The 21,010-nt window shown below is 29.0% G+C and overlaps 1 protein-coding gene across 1 annotated transcript in view; it reads left to right on the forward strand.

Annotated features, from left to right (window-relative positions):
• LOC106690641 (uncharacterized) overlaps positions 1-21,010 on the forward strand; it is a 31,539-nt gene that overhangs the window by 4,313 nt on the left and 6,216 nt on the right. The window contains exon 2 of the mRNA XM_014436146.3: positions 12,917-13,059. Within this exon, the coding sequence (XP_014291632.2) occupies positions 12,917-13,059 (143 nt within the window). The remainder of the gene's footprint in view (positions 1-12,916; positions 13,060-21,010) is intronic.

The following is a 21,010-nucleotide window of genomic DNA, read 5'->3' on the forward strand; positions in this document are numbered from 1 at the left end:
TATATAATATAAGAATCGACCAGTTTTCCATTAGCAATTTACTTTGATGGCGAAAAACTCCCATCCTGATGTGAGATCCGGCGACTCCCACGCCTGGTCTCGTTAGACAAATTTCTTTGTTACAGTTGATCAAAGAGAGCTATCTGGCATTTAAAAATAGATAAATCAAGAAAACTGTTGAATATAAAACCTCAGTCCATCCAAACAATTGTATACTTTAAAACAACTTTTCTGATTCGTACCTTACAAACCAAACTTCTATGTATACAAGAACAATGTTTATCAATAAATAAAATATATTTTATATGCAGCAGTACGCTATAAACAAAAAATGTAAAGCATAAAGATATATCTCAAATAAAGTTTACTTTCTATTGTATATATTAACATTTATTACATAAAAACATTATAACGAAATTTGGTGCTGTACGGGCATTCACTTTCACTTATTTCTTTACTGTGAACAGAAACTAGCTTCATAATGTAAAAATTGGATATCATTACAACAACTATGGAAATAATTGAACATTTATGCATGCAACTCAGTTTATTCATGTGTTTTATTGTTCATTAAAATGATTATTATAAGTGTATATTTGTTCCTAAATTATTTTTGAGCACATATAATAAAGTGGAACACAGGTAACGTTTTGAAAACTAATAATAATAAATAATTGTAAAAATAAAAATTAAATTGTGAACAAATTTTTTTTTTCCTACTCTCTAACGCTTATGACAATTCTTAAAATATAATATGAGAAGATGGACGGGGCTGCAGTCAGCAATAATATACACAAATAAGTAAAATTTATTTTTATGAATAAAATAAATTAAACTTTATTTAAATAAATTCTATTTATTAGAGTATTATTACTGAGTACATCCCCAATCATCTTCTCTTCATATAGAACCTATGGTCAACAAAAAACAACCTAATTGGGCTGTCCGTAGCTCAGATGATTAGGCGCAGGACTATCAGTCCGCGATAGTACATTTAGTGTATCTCTTGAAATGATAGTGTCTCACTGTGTATGATATTTTTATATATGTAAATAGTCATTTTCATGAGATTTTTGTTTCGTTTCTTATTCACCACTTAATTCTTGATCTCTCATTCTTAACAATCCCTGATAATCCTCTGAAAAGAATATGGCCACGGGACCTCCTAATTTAAATTAATGCTAGAAGTACCACCAATGGGTGGTTCCTTCCCAAGATTTTCAAGTGTAAATGTAACATACAATATATTTACTTATTGTATTTATTATTTGTACAGTTGTAAATCACATTAAATAAATAAATAAATTATTTACCACTTTCATTTTTTTAAATGTTTTACGGTTCACTTTTCTAATATTTTTTATCGATTCCTAGTCACTGCATTAAAACAGGTCGGATGAATTGCTCTATTAATCAGGTGGTACATCTAATATAAGTTTGTGAGGTAACTAAGCCATTCCCCGGATGCCATCTATATTATATCAGATGTCTGTGTAATTGTAATGCGCCAATTAGGATAAAGGGTATAGGATCATATCTCCCACGAGCGGTCAGTGTGGTCTCTGTCCAGGCTTCAATTATCCGGAAGGATAATCGCAGCAGGGATCTTGGGCTACTCCAGCGGTCACTCATCCAAGTACTAATCAAGCTGGATTTGGTGACAAAAATCAATACTTAAGGTGAAAATTAGCGTGTATTCTTATTAATAACTTTATGATTTCTTCTACAGTTGATTTTGAATATTATATTACCGAAATAATAAAATTGTTAATTATTTATGTAATAGTAGGGAATAGAGTTGTACTAGCACAAAAAAATCCAATTTTCAAACTTTTTATAAATCGGTTTTTTTAATTTTATAACTTTTAATGCATTTATTTAATTAGTTTCGGATCACATTGGATTTTCTTAACTCTGGTTTTTATTATTTGAACGTTGAAAAAAATTAAAGAAAAAAAAATTATTCTTTTGTAGAACAATCCTGAAGATGCCAAACGGACTAATTCTTCCAACTATTCTAGAAAATAATTTGGTCACAAAAGGTAATGTTAATTAGTATGAATGTGTAATAATAAATTTACAACATAAAATACGCAGTAAAATCTGTATTTTTTAGTAACAGAAAGAGGGACAGTTAATATAGATTCTCGTTTAGGTTTCTTTGATGCTCTGATGCGCTTACAGTGGGCTGAAGCGGTTTTATACTGCACTAACTCTCCGCTTTACGTAGATTTAAAAAACATCTGACGGTTCTATTGATTGTAAGTGAGGGAGTGAATAATATTGGATTTTGATTGAACAGGGAATACCAAAGTCAGTTAATCTAGTACGGATGTGCATTATCGAAACGATTAATAAAGTACAAATCTATAAATATTATTCCGTGAATTTTGAGATTAGATTGGGTTTAGAAAAATAAGAAGTGTTCTCTTTCAGTCTTTTTATTTAATTTTGTCGTAAAATATGTCATTAGAAAGGTGGTGCTTACCGAAAAGGATTTAACTCTAAGTGGTAAAATATTCATATTTGTGTACGCTGCTGAGTTGGTACTGTTAGGTGAAGGCAAGGTAACTGTTCTTGCGGATTTGGGTTTGGACTAGCATCTCTGGATAGACGCTTGTAGTCAGCGAATGGTAATATCGGCTCCGAACCTTTGGGTTCACTGAGCATACATGGAGCATACATAGGCGCAGGAAACTTGGATCTACTAATGAGTATAAATTGAGGAATATTCTTGAGGTCTATGCATGAGACTGGTTTCAATCGTGATGATAATTAATCTGCTACAACTTGAACTCGTGAAAGCTGATACCGGCATTGAACCTTCGGGTGTTTATTCGCTGACTGCATCCCAAACCATCTTCTCCTCACATTATTATTATTTATCAATAAATCAATTTAATATCCAAACAGTAAACAGGTTTGTTATATGGTGTGGGTTTTATATTGTGGACAATCTAATAGAATAAATAAATGAATGTTTTTAAAATTTAAATAGAAAGGTTTTAACTTAAAGAAAGAAATTGACCCGGGCAAAATAGCCTGCAAGTAGAAAATAATTAATGTGAGAAGGAATTTTATGTTGAAGATGTCCCTGAAGATGGCTAGAAGGGCCGAAACGTAGGACAAATAAATAAATAGTGTTGAGACTGTTTTGGATATTAAATTGATTTATTGATAAATATTACCTGGTCTCGAAAAATTTTTGAAATAATATAATTATTATTATTATAAGTATTACTACTATTAAAATAAAATTTCGTTAAAAAATGTATTTTTACAAGAAATGTTTTCCTAAAGCAAAATAAAATAAAAATTGGATATCATTACAATAACTATGGAAGTAATTGAACATTTATGCATAAACTCAGTTTATTCATGCGTTTTATTGTTCTCAAATTATTTTTGAGCATTTATATATATAATAATGTCGAATACTGGTAACATTTTGAAAACTAGTAGTAATAAATAATTGTGAAAATAAAATTTAAATTATAAAACGCTTGTGGCAATTCTTAAAATATAATATGGGAAGAATGACAGGGATGCGGTCAGTAATAATATACACAAATAAGAAAAATTTATTTGTATAAATAAAATAAATTAAACTTTAATTAAATAAATTCTATTTATTTGTATATTATTACTGACCACATCCCCAATCATCTTCTCTTCATATAGAATCTATGGTCAACAAAAAACACCTCATTGGGCGGTCCGTAGCTCAGATGATTAGGCGCAGGACTATCAGTCTGAGGTCTGCGGGCGGTGCCGGTTCTAATCCGGTGTTTATTCGCTAGCCACACCCCCAACCATATTCTCCTCATATTATTATTACTATTAAAATAAAAATTCGTTTTAAAAAGTATTTTTGCAAGAAATATAATCATAAACATAATTAATTATCATAACATCCATCGCATGTTTTGAAATTAATCTAAAATGTCATTGAATAAACAAAAATAGTCATTAACCTAACAAGATAAAAAGGTTATCATACTAATGAATAATGGAAAAAAAACGTAGCAAATAGACTCAAACAGTTCTATTGAAATCAAACAAAAAAGCGTCTGCATTAGCAATAGCATCAAAGCAAGCCATCGATCGTGCTGCGGTCATCACTTTTCAACCCTTATGCAACAACCCATTTCCGTATCGTGCTCAGGGCGAGCAATATTTCACGAGTGGATGAAGGTATAAAACGCCAGCTATCTCATAAAGGATCGCGTTGAAATGGTTAAATCGGGGCCAATAAATCGCGCCATTCACTGCGTTAGGAGAGGGGAAGGGGGGGGGAACTGATAACTGAGTGCGGGCTCATTCGGGGATGTCATTTGATCAGAAACCTATGCCCTATAAATCAGCTTTCTCTTTAAGTGTGCATAACATACACCTTTTTAGAAGATTTACGATCTCTTTTAAAAAGACATTTTTAAGAGTAATATACTTCTTCATATTTTAAAAATTATTGGGTAAAATTATACAATTATTAAAAAAAAAATTTTAAATGTAAATAACATTTATCTACTGAAAATAATTATTAATGTTTATTAAACAGAATTACGATAGCACATTAATTTTTCTTTTCCTAAAACAAAAATGTTATCTAAATTGTTATATTTCATTTTTTTTTCTTTCTATCTACAAATGTTAAAAATTATTTTCCCATATTTTCTTAATAAATAAGTTTTTTTTTTAAATTTATTTATATACATTTACACCCATACATGAAATACAACAAGCAAATTTGAACTAAGATCAAAAAGGTATGATACAACCATGTAGAGAAACTACCTATTGGTAGAACTCGAAAAACATTTTTACAATATAAGGTCTCGAGGCCATCTTCGAAATAAGCTTAAAAATAACATAAAATAAAAAATAACATGAACCACTCTCTAAAAATGTTCATTCCAACAATAATCAAATATATTTTTTACAAGACTACAAAAAATATATTGTCAATATAAGTTTTTGAAAATAATAAATTAGTATCATCAAAGAATGCAAACAAACAAAATAAGAAAATATACATTGACGTATAGACTCTGCCAAAATCAATTTAATTAACAGTATTGAAGAAAAGTATTTGAGTAATTTCAAAATTATGATTTATCTTATGACACGTAACCTTTGATAAATAATCCTTGATTATAGGAATTTTCTGGCCTCTCAAGTCCAATGTATCCATGAGTCCTCAAAAAGCCTTATTAATTTGGGTAAATATAATAAATATAAATCATATTATAATTGGTTAATCAAAATTTATAAAATATCCATTACTACAAATCACAAAGTAAATTTAATTAATAAATTATTAGGATTGTCTTTAAAAAAAATAAATTAGGAAGGTTTTTCAATGATTAGAAACCAATTTACACAAAACAGTTTAAAAAAATTAAAAGTTCTTGAGAACCAATTTTTATTTAACAGCCACATTTCTATTGAGTAATCTTCTTTTATAAAAAGTTTTTTTTTATAACAATTATCTTTTTTTATTGTAAATTTAAAAATTATGCATAATGTTCTTACTAAATGTACTAAAGAAAAATACAGAATTTGTTGAATATATAAATTTATCAAGCATATTTGCATTTTCTACAACTCATAAAATTGACAGAAAATATAAATTTTTCATCTTCGACTTTCTTTCCTTTATTTATATTAATAAATTGTGGGGGTGACGGTAGCAGCGTGGTAACAACCCATAGGTTGCGAGTTCGAGCCGGGTCCTACCCGGATTTTTTCAAGCAAAAAATTATGCAATACTCTCTCACAATCTCCCCCCGGCCGTTTGTGAGTCCCGTTAGCCAATGGTTGGCACTCACAAAAATAGGCGTGGGATTGACGGACCCACTCTATGAAAACCACGTCAGGAAACGCGCGATATATTTCTTAAGTACATCCCGCGAGACCTTGGACCTCCACGGTCTGTCGCGCCAATGAAAAAAAAATAAATAAATAAATTTTTCATCTTCGACTTTGTTTCTTTTATTTATATTAATAAATTGTGCTGAACTTTTTGGCTTTATAAATTTCAGAAATCGGCTAAAACCTCAAATATTTATGTTATTCAATTGTTTATTATTACTTTTTTCTTTTTCTTAAGCGGGCAGGATGGTGTGTAAGCAAATAAATACTAAATATCATCAATCCAACTGATATAAATATACATATGATGATAAAAATATAATATCAAATTTACATAGTGGAATACCAAATGAGTTATGTGAACTCTATTAAATCTATTATATATTATTATTGATATTATATTCTCTTATTGATTGTACATTGATGATTCTGTTGACCCAATTACACATTTCGAGTAATGGTCCAATACATTACGTATTTAATTATTAACCCTTATCGGTCGTAAGTTACTCAGCACTTGGCAACAGGACTTGGGCGCTGCAAATTTAGGTCACGTAAGAGGTGACAAGGCGAAATACGTCAAAACCAGCTCAATGTGAAATTCAGCCACTATTTCCTTACTTGCAGTGTTTCTGATGCGGGTATTTTTACCTGGTTTTTCGCCTTAGCAGGTAATTTGTGGTGATTGCAGATGTTAGAAAAAATGGCTTAGGTTATATTTAGAGCGTCAGTTCCGTATAACGCAACTCATTTAACTAGTTTTTTTAGGCACTTTTTCTATTAAGTAAAAGTTAATATTTGTCCTTATATTTTGAATTTTAGAACAAAGACATCTATTGGGACCCATGGCATATTTTTGAGAAACCAGGATTGATTTATTTTTGAGGTCTGAGATTAATATAATTATTAAGCTTAGGGCTGATTTGTTTATTGGGCCCGGATCGGATTCATTTTTAGGGATACAGGAGGTCTATTTGAATTTTAAAACATTGAAGAACTCCGGAGTAGAGTTATTTTGAGGCCGGGGGCTGATACAATTATAAGTTCTTCGGAAACTTTGTTTTTGAGGTCCGTAGTGGATTTTTTTTTGGGTGGGAGGAGGGGACGGGGCACTGGGTAGATTCATGTCTGGGATCCGGGGCTGATTATATTATAGACTACTGACATTACTTATACTATTAACAACTTCTGAGGCAGTAGTAATATCAAATGTTTACAACAAGGCAGTGTCTAAAACTTTTGCCGTAATAACGGAAACAGTTAATAGGTCACATTCAAGGTGTATACAAGTAATAGGTAACGTGACAGTTGCTTCACTGCATTACTTGTACTCTCAACTATCACATCAGAGCTAGAGTGGAAGTACAATCATGACTGTAACAATCTTACAGTTACTGTTATAACGATTCACCAAGAGCGGGTAAGACGGCAATAAACGGGGGATTTTTTGGCCTGGAGAATCGTTTATACATTTATATATCACTCCTCATCATCAAATAAGCAATTATTTAAATCTTATGTATGTGTAAAATAAAATATTTCTAACTTTTTTTAGGTATTAACCGGAACCAGATACAACCTAGTAAGAATCAAGTATAAAAAGCTAGCAACCGATAAGAGTTAAGATCTAAAGGCGTTACATATAATCTTTCTGCTCCAGTAAATATTCGTAACAAAAATCAAAGCCTGAAAGATAGAGATTTTATGGTTAGTAGTAAATTTATCGGTCCCGTTACACTAACTTCACCGGTAATAGTTTCATGATTTAGTATTCATCAAGAGTTGAGGACATGTATGCAATACATTTACATACATATCTGAAATATAGAAAAAAAAATTGATAGTTCATTTTGGATTTCGAGAAAAAAATTTAAAAGTGAATTTAACAGCAGAGCCGACGAAGCCATCCATATCTTATTCCCTGTAAAATATTTTTAAAAAAGTTAAGTAACCATAAGTTGATCTATAAATGAATGATGGGGTAAAATTGTACTGTTGGAAATAAGAACTGAATCCTGGGTTCTTTTGTAGGCATATTAGTAAATTTTAGCCATCTTTGTATCTACTTGAAGATGTTTAGCTGATAAATTTATTATTTTAATTTTATATTTTCAGATTTTTATTGCATATTATATGGCATATTTTGGGGTTTTTACTATATAATAACCTGGGCCTTGGCTATAAGTTATTTGTTAATATTAAGAAAACTTAAAAATAAAATGTTAGAAATAAATAAAAACTTTTAAATCAATCTTCTAATGCAATTTTCCAAATGGTATAATGTTAAACAGTTCTCAACACTATTTATACCATAACAAATTTAATAACACAGAAGCGAGGTTGGCATGAGGAAAATATTAAAACAAAGGAAGCCCTGAAACAGAACAAAGACTGATAACCACATTTAAAACTGACTTCATGCAATTTGTTAAGCGAATGGTCTTCAAAAGACCTACGGAAGAATGAAGTTAGGCAGTTTAGTATATTTTTTTTATTTTTATTGTATTTCGTTTTTCTTCTTTAACTTATTACAGTTATTCCATTTTAATTTTATTTCATTCTGAGTTTACTAGTGCAGCTCATCATGTAATAAGAAATTAAATATAAAATGCAGTAAATTAAGTACAGTAAGTATTAATTAATTAAATATTACTGTTACTGGATATGATGTATTTAAAACTATTAGATATAAATAGAAATTATTAATAATTAGCATTACAATTTGTCCTTACAGATTACAACTTTTTTTGTTTGTTTTTTATTTTGCGTAAGGTAAAACCTAAAACCCATTTTAGTTGAAAAAAATATATAAATAATGAATTAAAATATTAAAATAAATACGAAACAGCAGTTCAAAATGTGGTTATAAAAAGGTTCTTATTCATTCAATTAGAAATCCAATATAAGAATCGCTATCTTCAATAATTCACTTTCATGGGCATGTTCATTTTAACACTACATACCGCTTTAACTTTGTAGCTAATTTGGACATATGGAATTGAGCTCTGGGGCTCCACCAAACCATCAAATTCTTTCCGCATCAAATCGTGACAATCCAAAATCCTACGTAAAATCCTTGATGCTCCTTATTACGTCACAAATAAACTCATTCACAAAGACCTTAACATCCCATTCGTTGCAGATTTGACCCAAAACAAATATGCGTCTTTTCATTCCAAACTCCTTAACCATCCTAACTCATTAATTCTTAATCTTTCATCCCTAACAATCCCTGATAATCCTCCGAGGCGTCTGAAAAGAAGATGGCCACGAGACCTTCTAATTTAAATTAATGTTTGAAGTACCACCACTGGGTGGTTCCTTCCCAAGGTTTTCAAGTGTATATGAAACATACAGCATATTTACCTATTGTATTATTTTGTACAGTTGTAAATTACATTAAATAAATAATAAAAAAAAAAGTTTGTAGCTTAATTTCCTTACGATTGGTAATATTTATAAATTTTATAATGCCAAAAGTACCACTAATCGAATATCTTTACAAATCAGTGTATTCAGAAGCAATTAGTCCTATAAATAGATAAAGTTTTAATTTACATATTTAACCACAACTTTCTATGTTTGAATATTAGTACTATTTCAGTTGAATAAATAATATAAAATATATATAATTATATAAATTTATATATAAAAAATAGATTAAAATGTAAAAATAAATACCAGTTTACAACCTGGATATGAAAAAGTTCTTATTCATTTAATTTTGTACGACTTATATATTTATATCTTGAATGCTCCGGGAATACTTTATCACCATTAGGCGAGTTAGAATATAAAAATACAAAATATTCTTAAACAGGTTTACCTTAATTTTTTGATTGACAACACTCAAGTGTTTTTGTATTTTAGAATTCTCACCGAACACCACAAGGATCAATTAGATGCACAGTAAGGAACGTTCTGTCCCTAAAACGTTCAACATATAACACTATTGTGTTTCAATTTTGACCTGAAGGTAAAATGTAAAGAAACAAAAAGAAAAATTGCAATATGAAAATTTAAAATGTAATATTAATTTCTAGTCTTTATTTTATTAATTTTGATTTTTGGTTATGTGATTTCTAGTAACAGTAGAGGTTATACTGAATGATACAATAGGTATATTCCATCAACCACTTCTGACTGTCCGGAAATGTACGGACATGAAGGTTTGTTGGAACAGACCTCTTACCTATCAAAGTATCTTAAGTATTAAATCTATATATGTTTTCTATAGAATTTCTTAATAAATGATGATGAAGTGCAAAAATCAATCAAATATAAATAAAAGTTAAGAAAAGACGAAAAACGGAATATAACAAAAAATAGAGAAAAAAATGTAAATAATAGAAATTCAAAATAGATTTAAAATAATCAATTAAAAAAGTGGATAGATATTTCTTTTGATTATTTTGGATGCATAGATAATCCGTAATGCATTGCGAAAATGCTGTGGACAAATTATATAATAAGGTTCCTTAATATTATTTTAGGTGATTTCCTTGTAACGTTTTCTTGGTACATCGATCAATACTCGTAAGTGAATGTGTCAATTTTGAGATAAAAAAGGTTCTATTGGAGGATGGGTTTGGCGAATTCCATTCTTGTTTTAATTTATTTATTCTTAACGCCTAACCTATGATCATATAAAGTTTAACAAATTAAGTGTAATGAAGTTTTTTTTTCTTCAACCTACACTGATGCGTTGCTTATACTGATTATAGGTTCTGCCGAACTTAGTTAAATTTTTCTATCTGCAAAACTATAAACTTTTTTCAAATATCTAAATGCTATGTCTTCTACTGTACGAATTTAAATGCACCTTTATGTTCCGTTCAGAGTGTAATTATTACTTGAATGTTTTAAATTTAAATAACTGGGGGCAAAATAAATAAATAAACATATGAATAAAATTTTATATTTTGAAAATGATTGAAATTCTGTTAAAACCATTTAACTAATAGCAGTTTTGATTAAAACAAATTTTGGAATAAATAAAATATTATATAAATATAAAATATTTTATTCATAACCATAAAACAACATCCTTGTTTTTACTTATGCTTACAGAATCTAGTCGAAACCCATGAATTGCCTTGGGTTTTCTTATTTTTCATAACGACCATATACCTATAACCACATAACTATTATAGGTATAGTATACTTCAACCATCATTTCCAAATTTCATTAACTCTTTCGCTGAGCCATATCACAAATTTTACAGAAGTATATTCCAATATTTGACTGCTACACACCCACTATTGGAATAACAAATAAAGGGAAGAGGAAAAAAACTTAATCGAGGTTAAGTGGAATTACCTAATTATAAACGACCAACTAATCTCGCTGAAATAATAACTGTAACACATTCCTTGATTTTTTCTAATCACTAAAATGTAGAATATAGCTTAAATAAAAAAAATCTTCTAACTAATTTAAAATTGAAAATTATTAGATTGATTTATATTATATAATAAATTGTTAAAAATCTTTCTTTTACATTCATTATTCAATTTTTTTTCTAATTATTCTTTTATCGACGTTTCGGAGTCCTAATCCTTCTTCAGGATTACTCTTGAATATATTTTTAATGTATTGGGGGTGACGGTAGCAGTGTTGTAACGCGCCTGTCTGTCAACCCATAGATTGCGGATCAGGAACGCGTCAGGAAACGCGCGATGTACTTAAGAAACACAGGCCTTGGATCTCCATGGTCTGTCACGCCATTGAATATATATATATATATTTAATATGTTGATTTCTATAATTAGTCACACTGCAGCATTAATACTGATCCAAGCAGCTACTCATTTTTTATGAATATATCTATAATGAATCAAGAATGTTGGGTGTAGAAAACGATACATATTAAAATGACATAACAGTGTAATCCTGAATCCTCAAATACCGATATTGTGACGATTAAAAAAAAAAATAATAATAAAAAAATAAATATGAGCAAAGAAAATCTTTTTAAAATTTATTATTTAAAGTTATTAGAATATTTAAATAAAACATGATCAATAAAGGCCTGTTGATTATCTGATAAACTTCCTTATTATTTAGTAAATACGATCCTAATGAATGACAAATATTGAACCATAAACGTCCTTGAAAAAACTATACAATGTTAAACTACAAAGAAGGAGGAAAGGAATCATTATTTTAACTATTTTTTTTACATCAATAACAAGACGAAATAGTAATAATTACAAAGATATACAAAAGAAAAAATAATAAAACTCAATTTATACGATACATGTGTTTTGTCATAGTAAGTTCCCTATTGATTGTGTAAATATGAACGCAGATGAATGACAAATATTAAATGTTTTACTTCCTAGAAAGAAAATACAAAAATAAATTTCTAAGAAACATTTAGCACTTTTGTATCAGAGGTAGAGCTGATTTAAATTCCTATCTGGGCGGGTGGACTTTCATTTTGTGTAACGTGAAGGATAACTAATCTTTCCTGCCCTAAGTTAGAGAGTATTAGACTTATTTATAATATAAAGAAATATATATCACTTAAAATAGTAAAATCATTAAGATGTTTTTATAAATTTTAAAAATTTATTGTAAAAATATTTTTTTAAGTTTATAGATTATCAGGTAAATTTCCAATTTATTGCTCAAATTAATGAAAAAATAAAATATTTTACGTCCTTTAAAGGATTTTAGAATATGCTTAGAAAAAAGAAAGGGAGTTTTAAAAAATATATAAAGTATATCTAGAAATATCTAAAGTTAATATATTTATCATAAAAATAGTTACAAAAAAATATAGTTTTAATAAAATTTTGAAAATAAATCAATTTGATATTGATTCGAAATAGTAAAATTAAAAATATAATCTTAATTATAAGAAAAGGAATCTATTGCAATTAAATAAAACGTTTAGCTAGGTTAGAAAGATTTTAATGAAATTTGAAAACTTCGGTAGGTACCTACCTCGTGTTTGTGTGATAAAAACATTATATTTAATGTATTAACTATAATTACCAAAAAGGAGCATATTGTTTTAAAATACATATATTTTTTCAGAATGAAGGCGTATGGTTTCCACAATACAGAGCCCGAGATGATGAGTATGTGAAAGATATATATTCCTGCCACACGATATACGAAAAAGTGTATCTCGATGATGACGGAAAGCCATGGTTAGAAACTTCATCATACTATTCCAAGTAATAACAGTATTTTGATATATTTAAAAGTCATGACTACAATAAAATATTTATAAAAACCTTGAGCATCTTGTTGCGTATAAACTTTCTATATAGTGATTTTGAGTAATATAATATTCATAAAAAGGCTAATTAAGTCACCAGTTTGTACTATAGGTTAATTGAACATTGTTTTAAGTAAGACAAACAGTATTTTAAGAGTATATATATAGTATATTCAAGAGTAGCTGTTGAGTTTTGGATTTTTCGACTTTTTGTCAAAATTCATTTTTCATATATAATGCTTAGAAATAAGCAAAAAACAATTTGATATGGTGTTCTTCATATTCTCTTGTTTTAGTTTTACCACATTTGCTATTTTTTTTTTTTATTATTCTATCAGAACATTTTTAAAGTTGATTACAGTATTCGTAATAATTATTTTGTTCTTTTCATTTTCATATAATTTTCTATATTTTATCTTATCAAGTCCTACCATAGTTTACATTATTTCATGACTTCAATAGTTAGCTCTAATAAAGACATACGGTGAACCAGTCAGATTTCAATTTAAAAAAAATGTACAGGTTGTTCGGAATTATTTTAAAAATATTTCTTTACGAAAGAAAACTCAAATAATTTCAAATACGTATTTATGAAAATAGGATATTTTCCAAGTACCCCGCTCACATACTGGCACATTTTCCAATAGTGGAAGGATTAAATCGAGAGAAAGCCCATTCCATTTGACAACGTCTCTCTATAACAATCCGAGTTTGAAAGCAACCACAGCCTATAGCCCTAGGCAAGATCCCAAGCAGGGAGATCATTATCAAACAGCTACCCTGGGGAAACACAGACAACGTAAGGGACAATATGGGCTCCAATTGAATATACGCATGCCTTTGTGCGTGCGTCAATTCTCGACAAACATTGACTTTAAATCTCAGTTGCATTCTTATATGTAGAGAAGAGATTATATTAATGTATAATATTCATAAAAAATGTATTTTCCCTTTATAGCTATTAACATTGACCATTCATTAATTGAAATCTATTTGTTTGTATTTACTTTTAAGTATACTGTTTAAATTAAAACCTGCGATTGAGTAATATTACCTTAGACAGTCTCATGATAAAATATTTGTTATATTTTTTACATTAAAAATTTTATAAAAATCCATTTTTTTCTTTTCCTAAAAAGGAAACAAAAACACAAAAAATTAAATGGTCTAAAAATTCAAAATTATGAGAATTAAGCAAACAAACGTATTTTATCAGTTTTCTCAATTGTGTAATAGGGCCACATGTTCAGTAAAAATATAACTTTCTGACAGCGTTTGCAAAACAAATAGACAGAGGATTTTATAATTAAAATATATATCTTCACTTTAATTTAATTTATTATTAATAAACTTTAATTACGTACGAATCGTTATTAACGAAATATATTTAAAAAATTGAGCTACCTTTAGTTTGTAGCGAACCCATTATTATAAATATAATATGTATTTACTTAGAGATGATTCACTATTACAAATAAGTATCTTAATCATAAAATTATAATAAAATATATCTGTTTATCTCATTTTCAGTGCATTGTCCAATTTGGAAATTTCTAATTACTCAATTAATTGATGAGTTTTTAACATCCATCAGAGTCATAGATATGGATAACGCATAATTTAAAGGACTCAAACATGAAACATTCCATTTTACGTTCATAACACAGGCTAGAAAAAAAAGTTATTTTGTGTTTTATATGCCACATATTAATTCCTTTGAGATAATTTTTAAAAGAAAAAAATGGTTTTGCCGGATAAAGTTTTTTTTTTTTTAAGAAACTAGAATAATGAACAGAATTTTAAGCAAAATGAGTGGACTTGTTTTGTTTGAAGTCATTAAAAATTGTTTGAGGTTTTAAAACTCCAAAGAGGTAAATTGGCGGATCGAGACAGTTCGAATTAAAATTATCAATTCCGACAAGGACATTAATACACAACGTACGTTTCCACAGAACATAAGCCTGTCAGATTAAGCCTTGTGTTTTAAAGGCCAAAAATTAACCGTTTTTGTGATAGCCTACGAATTAGGGACGGGTCAAACCTAAATAAAACCAATAGCAGCCATGGTTGCCATGGAATACTCATAACAGTTTTTCCGTTCTTTCCCTTTCCCACCTTTTGAACACTGCTAAATATAAAATGACATTAGACATTTTTCATTTATTGATTAGATTATGATGGATAATACAGTACTTTTTGGGCAATACTGAATAAAAATTAAATCCTAAAACATAGGAGGTTTTCCGTTGGTGCATGCCATTTACTGAGTGAATGAACTGTTATAACCTTTCTTAAGTGACACACTACGGTATCATTACCAATAAATGTTGTAATGATTATTTTATACAGATTTCCTTGATAATTTTATTTAAATAGGATAGTCACAAATAGGTTAAATAAAGTGTTTAATCTGTTCATCTGATATTTCAATCAAGTCGGGCTCAAGATAAAAAATGATTGTATCAAATATGTTTAGTCCATCTATTCGAGCTTATGCAACAATTTATGAGCTGCATACTCCCAGAATGTTCTCAAACAATTTGAGCTCAAAACATTAAAAAAATATTGCACTAAATATGTGTAGCCTCTTCTTTTCTGAATTTATAACAATTTTTTTAGTGAACGGATTAATCAATTTACAATTTTCAAATTTTATAAACAATTTGAACTCAAGAACTGAAAAATTGTATGTATATAACAATTGTTTTGAGCTTACGACTCAACTAATTCATAAGCTTAATGGCTCAAATTATTCAACGATACCCCGTCAATACTTTGAAACTCTTTGAGCTCAAAATAACCAGAAATTTTAAATTTAATGTAATACTCACGACTTTTTTCTTGTTCCTTCGAAACGTCCTAGACTCTGTGCTTTAAAATCCTGAACTTAAACGTTTTTTGAGATGAAGCACAGGCCAAATCTAACTAAAAATTACTATGGAGAAGGATACATATGAAACGCGAGCTCTCACAGGGTTAAATTAGTCTTTTAAAAACCGATAAGATTTAAAGCAATTCGGTACCAAAATGAGCTCTTTACAACTATTCCATGCTAAGACACAAAAAGATCTTCAAAATGTACATTTCCTCAAAAAGTAAAAAAAACAACTCTTAATTGAGTAATTTTTTAATTACACTTTTTTAATTAAAATTAAGAATTACTGATTCAAACGAAGAATTTGAAGTAATTTTTTATTTATTTATCTGTAATTCCATTTCGACATTTTATTTCATTACGGTTCTCTTGATGGATGCTAAAAAAATATTGATTAGTGGAATTTGAGAGAAACTTTTCATTTTTTATTTTTTTTTTCTATAAAATTATAATAAACGGAGAGTATGTAATGTAACACGATAAAATTTTTTTACTCAAAAGTAGAACAATCCAATGGATATTATTCGTATTCGAATAAAACTTAATTCGTGTTGACAAGATTAATAAATCAAAAGCTTATAATAATATCACATGTATAAATGGAGGAAGGAGTAGTAATATTCAACAGCACTGTTCGTTTTAGAAATAGTTGGACTGAAACATGAATAAACGCGATTTTAATCTCTGGAATAAGAATGACAAATGTAGTATTAACTCTGTTTTAAATTCTTATTAATAATGCGAACCCGGAGAGTTCAGAGCTGGTGAACAATCCATCCCCCGACAAGTTCAACTTTCCAAACCCGGGCCAAAGTTCGAAATTAATCTCAGAAATCAGAAGTCAAGGGGGAACTGAGTTCTCGATCGCAATGTGTTTTACGAAAGTTGTCGACTTTCACACAATTGTTACAAGATTTAAAATGGACTTGTAAAAATATAGGAGAAATTTGTAAGCGCTTTATTAAATTACTTTGCTAATAAACGTTGATCTTATTTGAAGTTATAATAATGGCAATAACTTTTTGGAAAGTGGAAACGTTTCATCGACTGTAAGGTATTAATTTTAAAATTACTGTTTTTTTTTTATTGACACTCTTGGATAAATTTCTTTATATTATATAATTATGTTTCGAGCATAAATGTCTATTTAAAATGATGTCATCGCTATTAATGACGTAAAGTAGAATCTCGACTAACGGAATGCTTTAACAGGTATTTGTCGTCACAATCTGAAAGCTTACCAATAATCTAATAACTGTCGATAGAATTGCTGTCACACTTTTCCCAAAAAATCTCTTCATTTAGTCTGGGAAAAAAGAATTATTATTATCACTAATTTAATGCTTAAATATTGAAAAAGGTAACATATTTTTTAAGACAAAGTATTTTTTTTTTTTTCAAAAAGAGATCTGTTATTTGGTGTTGTTTTCAACATTAAACAAATTTTAAATACAAATATTAATTTTTTTCATGATTAGAGCATCCGGTTGTCTTTCACTGTATTTTTTTCTTTATAGTCCGGTGAATCTGAAGGGTGGTTAACGCGCGACCGGTTCTGTACTTGAAATTCTCATGGAAGGCTAAACACAAACATTGTTCGTGTTGTTCTCGATCCCGATATCGCTTTCGAATATAGTTCTCGTAAGCAACAGCCCAATATTGAAATTTTTTATTCGAATATCAAAATACTATTCATAAACATTTTAAAATCCCATGTATTTAAGGATTGCTAAAATACATAAACATCCTTCTGTTAGAAACTAAATACACACTCATATCCACAAAGTTGTAGAATCTTTCCAATCCCTTCTGGTAATCCATCAAGGTGTCGTAAAACTACGTAATCCTCTAACATAAAATAAAATTAATCATTACATTAGAAATGAGTATAAAAAATACAAAATTCCAATTTTCTATATATGACTGTAGTCAGGATTGTTTAAAAGATAACCTAACTATGACCTTATTGCACTACGTAAATTACTAATCAAATAAATAACAGTAACAAACATGAGTGTCTAAACAGATCTTTAGCTAAAAATTAATACAACACAAATTTATTATCAATAGTATCAAGCATTGATTTATATAGTTTATATGTTAATATATAAACTATTAAGATGTATTTTCAAGTAAATCCTGTCATATTTACAGGAATAGAAGTTATTTCATAAAATCACTTTTTTTTTTAATCTTCCAGGGTCAGATTAGTTAGTCTTTAAACAATAGACATACACTTCAACAGTTATATATGATTATAATTTTGAATTAATATAAAATTAAATAATACTATAATATTAAATATATAGTAAGAGAAAGTATAGTGACCATGAAAAATTTTAAATTCAAGTTTGCATTCATTGTCATTCAAGAAATGCACGTTTTGAGATTCCCTGAGTCAAAATAACCAAGTCTGGCAAAATTGTAATTTTTTATGTGCCTAGCTAAGAAATAATAAAAATCAAACGTAACTGAAATTATATATTAAGACGGTTAAGTGCCTAGAATCGATTTTTCAATTTATTTCGATTTATACGAAAATAGCTCTAACTATTTTGATTGAAGTCGGCACGTTAATGCACCATTAAATGGCCTTTAATATCGGCTTAGTCTTATTCTCATTGCAGTAGTATGACGTAGTTTAAGTAATGAATTTTAAAAAAAATCCTCCAGTACAGTACCTTAAACACTATGTTATTTGAAAAACATTTTTAGTAATAATTAACAATGGATAAATTCAAAATATTAATGAATTATAAATATATGCAATGGAAAAAATTAAACAGAACAGTAAAATCAGAGACCGCTCGATCTTTCGCATTACAAATGCGTTATCTTTTGTTAAACTTTTTCATTCTTCCAAAGAACAAAACTTATATTCGTTGTTTCCACTTCGAGCAGTCCTAGAATACAAATGTTTTTTAACAACAGAAAAATAATATTTTTGTTCATGATTTTTACCTTTTCTGGTTTTAAGTTAAAAAAAAAAAAATGAAAAATATCAATAACTTTAATACGCGCCCACTAATCTAAACAAAACAGAGGGCAGTAAGTAGAGTGATAAGTGAAAGTTGTGTGTTGGGCGTACTGCAGCAGTTTTAATTTTTTAATCTTACTGTCAAACATTTTAGGAAAATAATCATCACTTTATTTATTGATAATATTACAATATGCCACAATCTTGGGCAATGACTAATGATTGTACATTTTCATACAAAAGATAAAAATGATAAATAAAATAAAATAAGTAAATAAACAAAATAAAAAAGTGTAAATATAAAAATGAATAAACAAAATCTCTATATGTATATAATCTGAAAAATAAATAAATCAAACTAAGTAAAATAAATTTTAAACCATATTTACAACCTCTACCTTGGGATCCCCGAGCCCACTATATTCCACATGTATAAGGGCCCTTCGAGATCCCAGCGAAGTCCTCTCACCTCGACAGAGGTAATGAGCCAGTGGAGGCTGATTAAGTGCGCTAAAGCCGCAATCACTCAACATGAGTGGAGCATCTGGCCATTGTCAGAACTCCAATTACCGATTATATTTTACAAAACGTTTATTGGCCATTGCCGTTCCAACCTTTGAGGTGGATTGTAAGGACGAGTGGAACTGGATAAGGATTGAACCAAAGGATTAGGATTATTGGAAAGGTTTATATGAAATTTTGAGAATTTGCTTAGTAGAAAGTCAATGAAAAAAGGGATATGAAGGTCATAATGTAGTGTTCTGTTGGAAACGTAATAGGCTGCATTGACTAGGCATTATAAGGATTTTGGATTGAAAGGATTGGATACGTTTGATGTTCGAAGGTTTTGCTGTTCTCCAAAGTTCATGTCCAACGGTGCAGAAAGGTCACAGAACCGTCTTATAAATTGCCAAAAATTAGGAATTAAAAACACAAATGCTTGTTGATTTTTTTTCTAGGATGTTTTCGGAATACGCTTTCATTTTTTTTTTTTTTTTTTAATTTAGAACATTTACAATTATATACAATGAATCAGTTTCATTTCTGTTTAATAATAGAAAAAAGAATCAATGAGATTTAAATAAAATTATAAAAGGTAAAGGTCAGACGGTGAATTTTTTTTATTCCTGTATTCCACAAACGCCAACGAAATGATTCATAGGTGTATTTTTCTGACAGTTAGTTTTCACTGGTGAAAAATGTCACCTCTTTCCTGATATTACTACATCTGTTACGGGGCAGCCATTTGACGCTAGGGTCATGACTAATTTGAGGAGGAAAAAATGGTCGTGGATAAACGATTTGCAGAAGTTGCATAGAACGTTGAACAACGGATCGGAAACGGTTGCCACTATGTCGACAAAAACATAGCAGTTCTGTTACGGTTTCTTGTAAGAGACGGAAAGGTAATAGCTGAGAGCTGGCCTATCTAACCTTCTAATTGTGCGGGGCTGTCAATCATTAATGAAAAATTATCAATAGTTCCTGTCAGTAAAGTGGCTATCGAAATGATTATTGTATCGCTCGTCAATGTCTCATGATTATGTGGTGCGACCACTCACAGCTTAGGCCAAACAGTCAAATGCCAAAATTGTTTTATGAATTTTGTTTAACATATTCTTAATCTCTATTTAACTATGTAGAAAAATTATATTTTATTATCAATAACTATCTGAAATGTTTTGAAAGAAATATGGTTTACTAATTGTTCGGAAATTGATTAGTGCTTTTATTTCACTGTTATATTGGCTAAGAATTTAACTTATATTATTTCATTCTTATTTATTCCTGTACAAAGTTGGATTACGTTCATTTTTTTCATCTTTTGGCGTATATAAATAAATAGGTTTAATTTATTTATATATATATTTTTTTAAATTTGAAAAAGATGGTCAGGGTTGTGGTCAGAAAGAACAATATAATTTTCAACTATTTAATTACCCGACTTTGCAGGGCTGTTCAAGATGATAGGTTAAACAGATCAATTTTTTTTCTATAGAATTTGATCGGCTTAACCTATCATCTTGAACAGCCCTGATGAAGCCCTGCTAAGTG

Source organism: Halyomorpha halys, unplaced genomic scaffold (genome assembly GCF_000696795.3).
Source record: "Halyomorpha halys isolate HHAL.00 unplaced genomic scaffold, Hhal_1.1 Scaffold1791.1, whole genome shotgun sequence".
In the NCBI taxonomy this organism is placed as follows: Eukaryota; Metazoa; Arthropoda; class Insecta; order Hemiptera; family Pentatomidae; genus Halyomorpha; species Halyomorpha halys.